The following is a 12,893-nucleotide window of genomic DNA, read 5'->3' on the forward strand; positions in this document are numbered from 1 at the left end:
GGAGAAAGAGAAGAGGAAAAAGGGGAAGAGGGGGGGAAAAAGGAGGGAAAAAAGAAGGAAAGAAAAAGGGAAGAAGTCAAATGGGTCGGAGAGAAAAGGGAGAAAAAAAAAAAAATAAACAATCAAAAGATAATAAGTTTTGAAAAAAAAAAAAAGAAAAAAAAGGAAAAAAAAAAAAAGAAAAAGGAAAAAAAAAAAAAAAAAAAAAAAAAAGAGAGCAAAAAAAAAGGACGAAAAAAAAAAAAAAAAAAAAAAAACAGTGAAGTAGTTGACTCCCCGTTAATTGTTAGATTGCATATCCCCGTGAATCGTGTCTATTGGTGTCCAATCACATTACAGGATTTATAGTAAGTCTGATAAAGTTGCTGGACTTACTGGAGAAGGATGGGCACTAGTAACAAATACATAGCATTACAGCACACTAACTGCCACTAAAAGCAGTCTACATAGATGATAGTAAACTGGTATGCCCCGGGGAACAAGATGGAGGTAAGTAGTCGACATGCAGTAGAGATACATCATCCACAACACCCATCTCGTAAGATGAAACCTGAATTGATCGAGGTTGAGCGCAGCAGCATGTCACCGCCAGTCCGCAGCAATGGAACCATCGGCGGGGACGATGGTGTGATATCCGCTGCTTCTGACTCGAGCATCGGGGGTTGGTTCCAGCTTCGGCTTCCGGGCTTCCAGGCCTTTGGAAGTCTCAAGGAGTCTCAAGAAGTCTTTTGAAGATCGTTTGTGCTCTATGATGCTCATGGCCATTCCTCGTAAAAAAGTTACCCTGGAGATGTATCAATCTTCAATGCAGTTGATGAGTTGTTCATGCCTGTCATTTAGGTCGCGTGAGTCCAAAGTGAAAGGACTCGATTACCCAGCAGAGCAAAGTATTCCGGGAAACCAATGATCGTCATCGTCAGTGAAGAAGATGACTAACTGGTTCTTGTATGATTTGCCACGCATGCTCTATCACATTTCTTCGCGAAGCGCGAAGAAATTTCCCTAGAAATGGGATAATCTTGCCGTCTTCCATATGTTTCTTACTCTCATAATAATCACTTCCACAAACTCCATCGAAGGTCTAACCTTGAGACTATTTACTTCCTAAAGAAAACCGTCTTTTAAGCCGAGCACCCGTCCTTCAAGGGAATTAACCTAGATGGGCATAGCGGCTCTTAGGCTTCCACAGCTAAACCATAGCCTCAACATGATTGGCTGCAGAATGAAAGCGATTGCCGGACCCGATAGACCCACTTGCTTATCACACGAGCAAGTTTCCTCAATTTGGATGTCAGCTGATAACTGGGATTACCAATGTATTAGCAGATACACCATTGATACACCATTGATACTTCTATTACGGAAAACATGGATGCGTTCAAGTGACTAGACAAAGACAACTAGAAGTAGAGAAAAAGTATGGTAAGATAGAGTAGAGCATACCAAGCAACAAGGTCAAACCCATAAGCTTACATCCCCATACCCCATGTCTGTCTGTCTAGCTTCCATGGTGAAAGTCTATCTAACAGTACATACGCACACTGACGTACATCCCCCGTCCCGACAGATGTCCCCATCCGGAGCAGCAATGGCATCATCATCCCCTCCTCCTATCACACGCCCGTCTCCGTGCTTCTCCTGAAGATCGCCCGTTTCACCGACATGCAAGGTTCTGGAAGATCGACGGAACGAACTTGCTTTTTCGGAATCCAATTCACTTTGAGGAGACAGTAGTACGGATTATCTCCAGAGTACTACCAATCGCCTAGCCGAATCTCACATGAGACCAAGACACTACCACCTCTAGCAAATACCCTCTCAGCAAGAGTGAACGTGCCTCGGACAATGGCAAGCCCATATCTGAGCAAATCTTCTCACCCGAGCACGCCATCAAGGAGGCGGGTTGACTGACGTAGTCCTCCTCATCCTCAGCTAATACCTTTGCGTTTGCATGGACTGTCTGACTACAAGTGACACATCCCCCTGTTTTGATGGCGATGGCTGATGTACGTCAGATTTTGCGTGTGTCTCATGTCCTTGGCTTGTTTTTCCAGTACGCTACTAGACTCATAGGACTAGGACTCTGGCTGAGCATAAGAGCTTCTAGGCAGCCATTTCAGCTTGGCGTCGAAGGCAAGTAGTTTCATTCTGCCAAGGTGGAGCGGAATGCTTGCTGTACAACCTGCTGTCTTGGCGTTGAGGGCTACAGAGCGAACTTTGTACTTTGGTGCGGAGCCTGGATCGTGTCTAAATAGGACTTGACATTCTGGGTCTGCAACGCAAGGGATACGGGCTAGATTGGTGTTGTGCCACCGAAAGAGGATGGCCTGATGATTGAATGACGATTCGCAACAGATGGCCCCCATAAATTGAGGGATCGCTACACCCACACCGATATGGACTTCGATTCAGCTTTGATGAAGACATCTGACATGGCTATCAAACATTCTGGAACTATATACATCTCAAATCCTCAATAGTGGACAAGTACCAACAGAAAACAGCCAACCAGTTGGCGACTTCGAGACGCGTTTAAAACCAGTGATTGAAAAGAAAACGCATGCACTGTATTGATAATATAAGGAAGAGCTGAATTTATTAAACTTTGCATGCATTTGACCGCTAATCAAAATATACTTATTCAATGAAGAGAAATCAGGACGCAGTGCAACATGTTTCAAACTTATTTCTGCAAGCGCCTGCAGTCTGACTATACTGTATGATGTCAAATCTAATCGATCTTGATCGAACTGTATCGCGGTCAGACCATTCGAGTATACTTGAAGGGGCCATTATACCTGTAGATACGCCGGATGAAGGCATATGCCGTTAGGAATCCAACGGTCCCTGTCAGCAAGCCGTACACCGCACAAGCCAGCAAGCTGTAACTGAAGAAGAGCAGACTCGATACGAAGCCTGTGATGTGGAGGTGGAAGAAGTAGTACCAAATGCAGTAGGCAAACACCCAGAAGGCGCTACTTCCACCAGTCAGGAAGCTCTGCCACCACCAGTGATAGTTCTATTGTGGTGAGTCTCCATGATGCACGGGATAAAGGAGGAGTCACCTACCTCGGCACAAAGCTGGCTGTGGGTTGCGATGATGGTCACTTCGCTCACCGTGACGATCACAATCGTCGATACAGCACTCAGGAAGCCGAAAACATAGTAATAGCCACTCTTGTCCTGCCACAGATTCTTGAACACAAAGAGTAGTTCAATGAACAGGACAGCAAATGGAGGTAACCCGGTGAGAACAGCTCCCTGAATGCTATGCAAGTACCAGGGTTGAGGCGGAATCTGGCGCGCGATCGAGTTCGTCTTGGTCGGATGTTCCCACGGTTTCGCTCGCACGAAGCCGAACCAGCTGCCAAGGTATACCAGAGGAACTTGAATGAGAAGCCATAACGCAAGCAGGCCGACTAATGTGCCGAAAGGAATGGCCGTACTCGACGCTTGTGCCCAGACAAAAAGGTTCAGGATGAAGATGAGGCAAAAGATCAATCCGGGGAAGAAAAGAGCGGTCTATGCGGATTGTCAGCTGGAGTAAGAAGGATACACCATTTAAACTTACGATGAGCGTATTCTTTCGCCAATGGACACCTCCAAAAGTCTTGTACAATCTTCCAGAGAAATATCCGGAGAAAAGCCCTGCAAAGACGAACAACCCCATGCCCACACTGACAAATCCACCTCGGAAACTGGGATTCAAGATACCCAAGCAACTGAGGATCAACAGCCCAGAGACCATGAAAAAGAGCTGCATGCCTGAGCCCACCAAAGGCGCTAGCAAACCGCTATACTCGGGCACCCGGAAAACGTCCCCATGGAGGAGCTTCCATCCGCTCACATCTTCAAGAGCTTCGTCATCAGACGATCCGTCGGCATCCCTCTCAACGTCCATGCCTTGATCCAAAAGACCTTCTCCTTTCTTCTCGGCTGACTTGGAGGAGCGTAATCTGATCTTACCATCCTCCATTGCGCCGTCTCCGCGGCCCTTGATATCTCCTTGCACCGTCCGACCCCAAATCACATAGACCGCCACACCGAGGACACCTGAGATGATCAAAGAGTTCAGAACCGCCAGCCAATGTGTCATCGAACCTTCGTCTTGATTATTGAAGTACAGATCCCAGCGATTCGACCACTCGATACCAGGCTCTTCTTTGAAATAGATCGAGTAACTGTATGGGATCTTCAGCGTGGCACCATCGTCTAACTCATCATCCTCCTTGGGAAGATACGAAGATTCAGGATACATCTCCTTCAGCCTCGACAGATTCGGAGGAATGTATAGTTCCAGACCCTCGTGTGTGCCATGCACTTGTTTAGGACATCCATCGTCCCCATAATCGCTGGTCTTGATGCTCTTCGGATAGATTTCAAACCCGACCACGACCTTGCCTCCTTCCGGTGCACTTCGCCAGCGAATGACAATATTGAAATGATTGTTGATGAAATAACGTGGCTTGCCGCTGCCAGGTGAGAAGTCCAGGTCCCCAAGCTTGAATCCGGTGGCATAGTATTTGCGGCTACGGTCAACGGTGACGAAACTCGTTGCTCCAGGCAAATTGTCTGCAATCCACTCCGCCACATATCCTTCCCTGATGAGTTGCCGGCCCCATTTTACGTCCTTCCGTCCTACCTCCACCGTACAGAGTTTCTGGCATTCCACGTTCCTGCCCATGTGAAGCTCGAAATCCGAGGTCATGATGCGGTCGCCGCGAAGGATCTCTCCCAGGTTGAGCGAGACACTCTTTCCTGAGCCGAACGGAGAGCCACCATGACTCTTCCCACTTGGCGGACAAACGAACGGAAGATCAAAGTAGGCATACTGAAGCTGCGTGTGGTCTGAAAAGATCTTGTTGACGAGGAGGGGGATGGGTTCGTCGTCGTTATAGCGCGTGACAGAGTAGCCTACGGAGTAAGATGGAACATGAGTTCATGTACAAAGAGTCTTCCATCAATGGCAAGCCTACCTGGTATGTAGAACGCGCAAGCGTGGGAGACGAATAACAGACATATTGTCCATTGGCGAGGATATAACACCGATCGCAGTTCCATCATCTACGTAGCGGCAAAAAGACGCTCTTCAAGGCGAGGCCGACAGCTAGATATCACACAAACATGCAGAAGTAATCGATTGAATGATATCCGTCGTGTGCGACAAGTCCAACGGTCAGAAAGTGCAGGTGGGCAGCCGGCCGCCCTTGACACACTCCGAATCCAGGGACAAGCTCTGTCCAAGAATAGATTAGACGAAATAGTATCAATATGTGCAGTCTCTGATGGGAATATCGCAAAGGGAAACGTGAATATGGATGACGGGAAGAAGAACGTGATTGTCAATGTGAGAGATGTGGCACCGAGTAATCCAGAATGCAACGGAGTAGCGATTTACGCTAGCTTATTATAACGAATGGAATGGCAGATGATGCCTTACGAAAGAAAGATCAAGCACGAGGATGAGGGAAGGGGATAATTCGAATGTTGGAGAGAAAGTAACAATAACAACAAAAGCTAATTACAGATAAAAGGCCAGAACATGAGAGTAGAAGACCACATTATAAGGGACAATCGGGGCGTCCAGAATAGGCTTAGCTTCCATTCTAAGTAGATAACCATCGAACATGGACCAACTTAGGAATAAACCATGCAAAATATGCACATTATACAGTTTGGAATGACGCATCTCAAAGTCATTGCGATATGGAGTCTTGACCAAGCTTGCTTCAATGTTCATCTGCGACAGCTCCATCAAGAAGATTATGACCATATACAAACAATTCAAGAAATCTATCGTGTCTACCGGGTCATCTGGGTGCTGAAGTTGAAAATTTACACTAAGGTGTCCAAAGGCTGGCCTATCAGGCTCTTTCACATTCGGGGAAACTAACACGCAGAGGGGTAATCGTAAGATACTTGTTCGAAAGTAAGAAGACAGAAGTTGAAGCCGCCAACAGGATCGCATTGTGCTGGCAAGTCAAAGACATCCAACCGATGCACTATGAATCGACCCGAGGAAGGAGAAGAAAAGAGAACTGCGCATCGTAAGATGGAGAATGTAGCAGAAGTCCCGACATTACGAAGGATGACTTAGAAGATACTCTACAGCACCCTGAACGCTGCCACCTGAGCGTCGCAGAGCTTCCACATTTCTCTCGAACTCAAAAAAGCCCATATCGTTGAGTTGTCGAAGCTGATCCGCGTATCTTTCCTCAGGCGGCCGATTGTCCTGTGGCGGAGGGCTTCCTAAACCGGCGCCTCCAAGTAGAGCCGCCAAAGGATTGGCACCGGTCGCACCTCCCTGGGTTCCCATGGCCTGCATCATCTGCGACAGTAGCGCGGGATCTCGGAGGAAAGGGTTCTGCTGCGGATTGAAAGGATTCAAGCCGGCCTGTCCACCCTGAGAACCTGTAGCCCCAAACATGGCGGGGTTCATCAAGAAACTGAACGGATTTTGAAGGTTCTGCTGGTTCTGGCCCTCCCCGGTAGTTGTGCTGCCAGCGGTGGCGCTCCCAGTTGCTCCTTGCGTGCCCTGGGATTGATCGCCACCTGCAGCCGTCGAAGTACTCGACGGGTTGGCGCCGAAACTTGGCGGGTTTCCACCGAAAAGAGCAGCGAAAGGGTTGCCAGCTCCGAGCGCAGGAGGGGCGAAAGGGTTCAGAAGAGGCGCACTCGCGGCAGCCGCAGCCCCATTCGCATTATTGTTGTTCTGACTGTCTCTGTTCTCCTCGGGCGTCGTATTGGTCACCCCAGGGGCTGGGAACGTACTACCACCACCCAAGCCACTGCCACCAAACGCCCTCTGCATCTGCAACATATGGCGGATTGAATTGGGATCGGTGAGCATGCGGCGAAATTCCGGGCTCTGCATCATTTGCCGCACTCCAGGACCCATATCACGCAGCATGGGGTTTTGTTGTATCATCATGTCGATCATGGCTGGGTTTTGCAGGGCTTCATTGATAGTGGATTGAAACTGAGGGTTTTCGAGCATGTTGAGCATGCTTTCAGCGTCGGGAGGAGGTCCCATCTAGACAACATCAGTCAGCCATTGAACTCAGGAGCAAGCAAAACTTCTCCATCGACAGTGAAATACTTACCCCGCCATCTGGGCCGAACATGCCAGCGCCCGGAAGTTGTGCAAACCCAGCATATCTCGCGCCCGTCAAGCCCGCGAGCGGGTTGTTACCAGTACCGGCAGCGAGATTGGTGGGCACACCACCAGCTGCAGGAGCAGCCGAGGCACCAGTAGGTGCAGATGTAGATGCACTCTGAGTAGCCCCACTCTGTCTCTGATTGCTAGCAGCACTCTTCACCAAATGAATGGTGTGGCCATCTTTGATCTTGTAAGTGGCTAAAGTCTCATTATCTTTGAGCACTCTCCCAGAGTAGATCAAACGCTGACGCTCAGCTGGAGTATCGGCATATTCGGAAGATGAAAGCTTCTCTTTCAACTCCGAGACTTGAGTAGAAAGAGGAAGAGTGAGGGTATATTTGGCGTCATTAGAGGATTTGATTGTGAAGGTGATGGGCGAATCTTCAGTCGTGGCGGTATCGTCGGCCATGATACGTAATTCAGGCGCGGGAAGGAGTATGAGAGGCTCGAGCTGGTGAGCTGCAGATAGAGGTCACAGCACAATCAAGGAAAAGGGATAGTTGGTAGAATTTGAAGTGTGACTGAAAATGTGGCACAACACAGGAGAAATGATGAAATTGAGAACGGCAGATGAGCCGGCTGCCTCTCTGTAAGCTGGATATGAGGAGAGGCCCCTCTAGGCTGTAAATGGTTGGTAAGGTGGAAGCAGGCAGAATCCCATCGACCGCCTTTTTTGGCAGGTGAATTCATGCACTTAGCACTTACCTATCCGCAGCATGAAACTTGATAAGTCACGTGGATGGGGTCAAACAATCTAAACACACGTGACTGGAGCTTCTTTCTCCCTTCAGAGCTGAATTTTCACTTTTGCTCCTCAGGACACAGTCGGGCAATACTCGCTCTTCTTGTGCAAGTATTCCAACCCCGCTGCAACCCCTTCTCTGAGGACACTCGGTTCTCGAGAGTCCTCTTTCCCAATCTCTCAAGCTGCAGCAATGGGATTGATTCTATTCTGAAGTCAGATTTGACTGCATTCGCGTCGTAAAAACACTAGCAACCTCAACCCACAGTCGGGCTTGGAAAAAGCCTCGTCGTTCACTATGGCTACCACTTCGAACATGTTCATGTATTCCCTGACGATCCAGCCTCCGACTGCGATCACGCAAGCTATTCTGGGCCAGTTTGCAGGGACTAAGGAGCAGCAGATCGTGACGGCGTCAGGGTCGAAGCTCACGATTCATCGTCCCGATCCGACCCAGGGCAAGATTACACCAATCTTTTCCCAGGATGTCTTCGGTATCATTCGTTCTCTGGCAGCCTTTCGGCTGGCTGGAAGCAGTAAAGGTATGTTTGATGTTCTCCCTCTTCGCCCCAATCGCAAGACCAACTTAGTGATTCGTCAAGCTTCCCGGGCAGCACGATCCTTATCTGCCGAGCCGACCTTATTGGAGGTGGGACGTGCCCCGGTCGGCAATGCTGACGCTGGGTGCTGTTCCTGAATTGTGCTGAGAGAATAATGCGTATAGATTATATAATCATTGGTTCGGACTCGGGACGTATCACAATCATTGAATATGTTCCCTCCCAGAATCGGTTCAACCGTATCCATCTTGAGACCTTCGGCAAGTCCGGCGTTCGTCGTGTCGTCCCTGGTCAATACCTCGCCGTCGATCCAAAAGGTAGAGCTTGTTTGATCGCCTCTGTGGAGAAGAATAAGCTCGTTTATGTTCTGAATCGGAACTCGCAGGCCGAGCTCACGATTTCGTCCCCTCTGGAGGCTCACAAGCCGCAAACAGTGGTCTTTGCAATGACGGCTCTGGACGTTGGCTACGAGAATCCCATCTTCGCGGCCCTCGAGGTGGACTATTCGGAATCAGATCAGGACCCAACTGGTCGAGCCTATGAAGAGTCCGAAAAGGTGCTTGTGTATTATGAACTCGATCTCGGTCTGAATCATGTTGTTCGGAAGTGGGCAGATCCTGTCGACCGCACCGCAGCTATGCTATTCCAGGTACCGGGAGGTGCCGATGGTCCCAGTGGTGTCTTGGTATGTGCAGAGGATAACATTACCTACCGGCACTCAAACCAAGATGCATTCAGAGTCCCGATTCCTCGGCGCATTGGTGCAACGGAGAACCCCGAGCGCAAGCGCTCTATCGTCGCCGGTGTCATGCACAAGATGAGGGGTGCTTTCTTCTTCCTCCTTCAGACGGAAGATGGCGACCTGTTCAAGCTTACCATCGATATGGTGGAAGATGACAATGGACAACTGACTGGCGAGGTCAAAAGATTGAAGATCAAATACTTTGATACTGTCCCTACCGCATCCAATCTGTTGATTCTGAAGAGCGGTTTCCTTTACGTTGCCAGTGAAGCAGGCAATCATCACTTCTACCAATTCGAGAAGCTGGGAGATGACGACGAAGAGACTGAATTCAGCAGCGAGAACTTCCCTGCAGACCCCTCCGTTCCCTATGAGCCGATATTCTTCCGACCGAGAGGAGCGGAGAACCTAAACCTCGTTGAGACACTCAACTCTCTCAATCCCTTGATCGACAGTAAGATTGCGAATCTAAGTGAGGACGACGCTCCTCAAATTTACACTGTATCCGGTACTGGCGCCCGCAGTAGCTTCAGGACCCTCAAGCATGGTCTGGAAGTCTCTGAGATCGTGGAGTCGGAGCTCCCTAGTGTACCATCTGCTGTTTGGACTACCAAGTTAACTCGTGCCGATGAGTTTGACGCTTACATTATTCTTTCTTTCGCAAACGGTACCTTAGTCCTTAGCATCGGTGAGACCGTTGAAGAAGTTACCGATACCGGCTTTCTCTCAACTGCACCTACTCTGGCTGTTCAGCAGCTCGGTGAGGATTCGCTGATTCAGGTTCACCCGAGAGGCATCCGCCATATCCTTGCAGATCGGCGTGTCAATGAGTGGCCCGCTCCTCAGCATCGTTCGATTGTCGCGGCTGCGACAAATGAGCGTCAGGTGGCGGTTGCCCTCAGTTCAGGTGAAATCGTTTACTTCGAGATGGATGTCGATGGAACGCTCGCTGAATACGATGAGAGACGTCAGATGTCGGGTACAGTCACATGCCTCAGTTTAGGTGAGGTGCCTGAAGGTCGTGTGAGAAGTTCTTTCTTAGCTGTCGGATGTGACGACTCTACTGTCCGCATCCTGAGTTTGGATCCAGACTCAACCTTGGAGAATAAGTCAGTCCAGGCTCTTACGTCGGCCCCATCAGCGTTGAACATCATGTCAATGGCCGATTCAAGCTCGGGCGGTACGACACTCTACTTGCACATTGGCCTTTACTCCGGGGTCTACCTCCGAACTGTTCTCGACGAGGTGACCGGCGAACTTTCCGATACTCGTACCCGTTTCCTGGGAGCCAAGCCAGTCAAGCTATTCCGTGTTTCCGTCAACGGACAAACGGCCGTTCTCGCGCTCAGCTCCCGACCTTGGCTGGGTTACTCTGACATCCAGACAAAAGGTTTCATGCTCACCCCGTTGGATTACGTGGGCCTGGAGTGGGGCTGGAATTTCTCCAGTGAGCAGTGTGTTGAAGGCATGGTTGGTATCCAGGCACAGAATCTTCGGTATGTTCACTCCTCTCTGCTCCCTTATTCACTTCTCCTTTTTGATCGTATGATGAGAGCTTTAATCCGAAAGTTCATGTGGATCATCTCTTTAAAGTTTATATCTCCAATTGTTCCTACTGAGATCACTGCAACATACACATTTCAAATGTCAAAAAAATGGGTTACTTGATCAATTTGACTAACTCGTTCACACGACGATAGGATTTTCTCTATCGAGAAATTGGACAACAACATGCTGCAGGAGTCAATTCCTCTTTCATACACACCCCGGCGTATGCTTAAGCATCCAGAACAGCCATTGTTCTATGTTATTGAGTCGGACAACAATGTTTTATCACCGTCCACCAGAGCCCGATTGATTGAAGACTCCAAGGCGCGTAATGGGGAGACAGATGTTCTTCCGCCCGAAGATTTCGGCTATCCACGAGCTACGGGTCACTGGGCATCTTGCATTCAAATTGTCGATCCCCTGGAGGCCAAAGCGGTTATTTCAACGATCGAACTCGAAGAGAACGAGGCCGCCGTCAGCATGGCAGCCGTACCCTTTTCCAGCCAGGACGACGAAACTTTCCTGGTGGTGGGAACGGCCAAGGATTTGACTGTCAACCCTCCCTCATCTGTGGGAGGCTTCATCCATATTTACAGGTTCCAAGAAGATGGGAAGGAGCTGGAATTCATTCACAAGACGAAGGTCGAAGAGCCACCTCTTGCTCTCCTCGCATTCCAGGGACGACTTCTTGCCGGCATTGGCTCTACCCTTCGGGTCTACGACTTGGGAATGAAACAGCTGCTTCGAAAATGTCAGGCTCCCGTGGTGTCAAAGACAATTGTTGGCCTTCAGACACAAGGTAGCCGGATTATTGTCAGCGACGTTCGCGAAAGTGTGACATATGTCGTGTACAAGTACCAGGAGAACGTCTTGATTCCTTTCGTTGATGATGCTATCTCTCGCTGGACGACGAGCACCACCATGGTAGACTACGAGACTGTTGCCGGTGGTGACAAATTTGGTAACCTGTGGCTCGTGCGCTGTCCTAAGAAGGTATCGGAGGAGGCGGACGAGGACGGATCGGGAGCCCATCTGATTCATGAGCGTGGTTATCTGCATGGCACCCCGAACCGTCTGGAGCTGATGATCCACACCTACACACAGGATATTCCGACCAGCCTGCACAAGACACAACTAGTGGCAGGTGGAAGGGACATCCTTGTGTGGACCGGGTTTCAGGGTACAATTGGCATGCTTGTGCCTTTTGTGAGCCGGGAGGATGTGGACTTTTTCCAGAACCTAGAGATGCAACTAGCTGCACAGTGCCCACCCCTCGCCGGACGGGATCATCTTATCTATCGCAGCTATTATGCACCAGTTAAGGGAGTTATTGATGGGGATTTGTGCGAAATGTATTTCCTACTGCCTAATGATACGAAGATGATGGTAGCAGCGGAACTGGATCGTTCCGTCAGGGAGATTGAGCGGAAGATCTCGGTAAGTCAACCCGTTTCCGGTGTTATTTCTAGGATGGTGCCACTAACCATATACATAGGATATGCGAACGAGGGTGGCGTACTAATAATTCTGATGGCGATTTCGGCGTCTGTGTGCGAGGGTCTATAGATACCCAATGACGATCATGCTAGATAAGTATCATGTACAAATTTTATGGATCAGTATCCCGGTTCCCGAGCATATCACTGGCCCCATGGCCATTTCATGCAATCTGTAAGCGGATGTCTCTTGCCTTGCTCGGTCTTCTGCTTCTCTCGGTTGATCTTGAGCTGGATACAGCGTGCACTCTCATGTGCAGGTCTGTATGAGACGAGAATGAGGTTTTGCCCTCGACGATCTTTGAGTACGGTTTTATCCGTTATGCACCACGGATATTGAATCGTAATTTATCAGTCGGGACAGTCTTGTAGCTCTTATTCATAATGCCATGAACATCTTATGTCGTATTCGCCTATCTATCTACATACCATGATTTCTATTCCGTAGAATCCCACAATTAGGAGCTGTGCAATCGCTCGTATCCCCCTTTGTAGCAGAGTATCCTAGATGAATGTAGCTCGCGCGCGCTGATTGGCCGGTGCCCCTCATAGTTTGAGCAATGCTTTTCAATCACTCAGGCAGCCCTGAGCTGTTTCATACTTGGTCATCACTCCCCTGATTACACCTAAATCACTTCTTTCCGGT

The 12,893-nt window shown here is 49.2% G+C and overlaps 3 protein-coding genes across 3 annotated transcripts; 1 reads left to right on the plus strand and 2 right to left on the minus strand.

Moving 5' to 3' along the window:
- Positions 1 to 2,731: 2,731 nt before the first annotated feature.
- CDV56_100597 (transmembrane 9 family protein) lies at positions 2,732 to 5,061 on the minus strand (the record flags this gene model as incomplete). Its single annotated transcript, XM_026754216.1, has 5 exons — positions 2,732 to 2,750; positions 2,799 to 3,019; positions 3,070 to 3,522; positions 3,572 to 4,914; positions 4,977 to 5,061. The coding sequence occupies 5 exons, from the start codon at positions 5,059 to 5,061 to the stop codon at positions 2,732 to 2,734; spliced, it is 2,121 nt and encodes a 706-aa protein (XP_026617973.1).
- Positions 5,062 to 6,079: 1,018 nt separating this feature from the next.
- CDV56_101121 (ubiquitin domain-containing protein DSK2) lies at positions 6,080 to 7,568 on the minus strand (the record flags this gene model as incomplete). The annotated part of the gene is made up of 2 exons (XM_026754740.1): positions 6,080 to 7,033; positions 7,104 to 7,568. The coding sequence occupies 2 exons, from the start codon at positions 7,566 to 7,568 to the stop codon at positions 6,080 to 6,082; spliced, it is 1,419 nt and encodes a 472-aa protein (XP_026617974.1).
- A 631-nt stretch (positions 7,569 to 8,199) lies between these two features.
- On the plus strand, positions 8,200 to 12,273 carry RSE1 (DDB1/RSE1 family protein; the record flags this gene model as incomplete). The annotated part of the gene is made up of 4 exons (XM_026755069.1): positions 8,200 to 8,443; positions 8,626 to 10,699; positions 10,904 to 12,188; positions 12,247 to 12,273. 4 exons carry the CDS (start codon positions 8,200 to 8,202, stop codon positions 12,271 to 12,273), a joined length of 3,630 nt encoding a protein of 1,209 aa, XP_026617975.1.
- Positions 12,274 to 12,893: the final 620 nt, after the last annotated feature.

This window comes from Aspergillus thermomutatus (assembly GCF_002237265.1).
Source record: "Aspergillus thermomutatus strain HMR AF 39 chromosome Unknown NODE_14, whole genome shotgun sequence".
NCBI lineage: Eukaryota > Fungi > Ascomycota > Eurotiomycetes > Eurotiales > Aspergillaceae > Aspergillus > Aspergillus thermomutatus.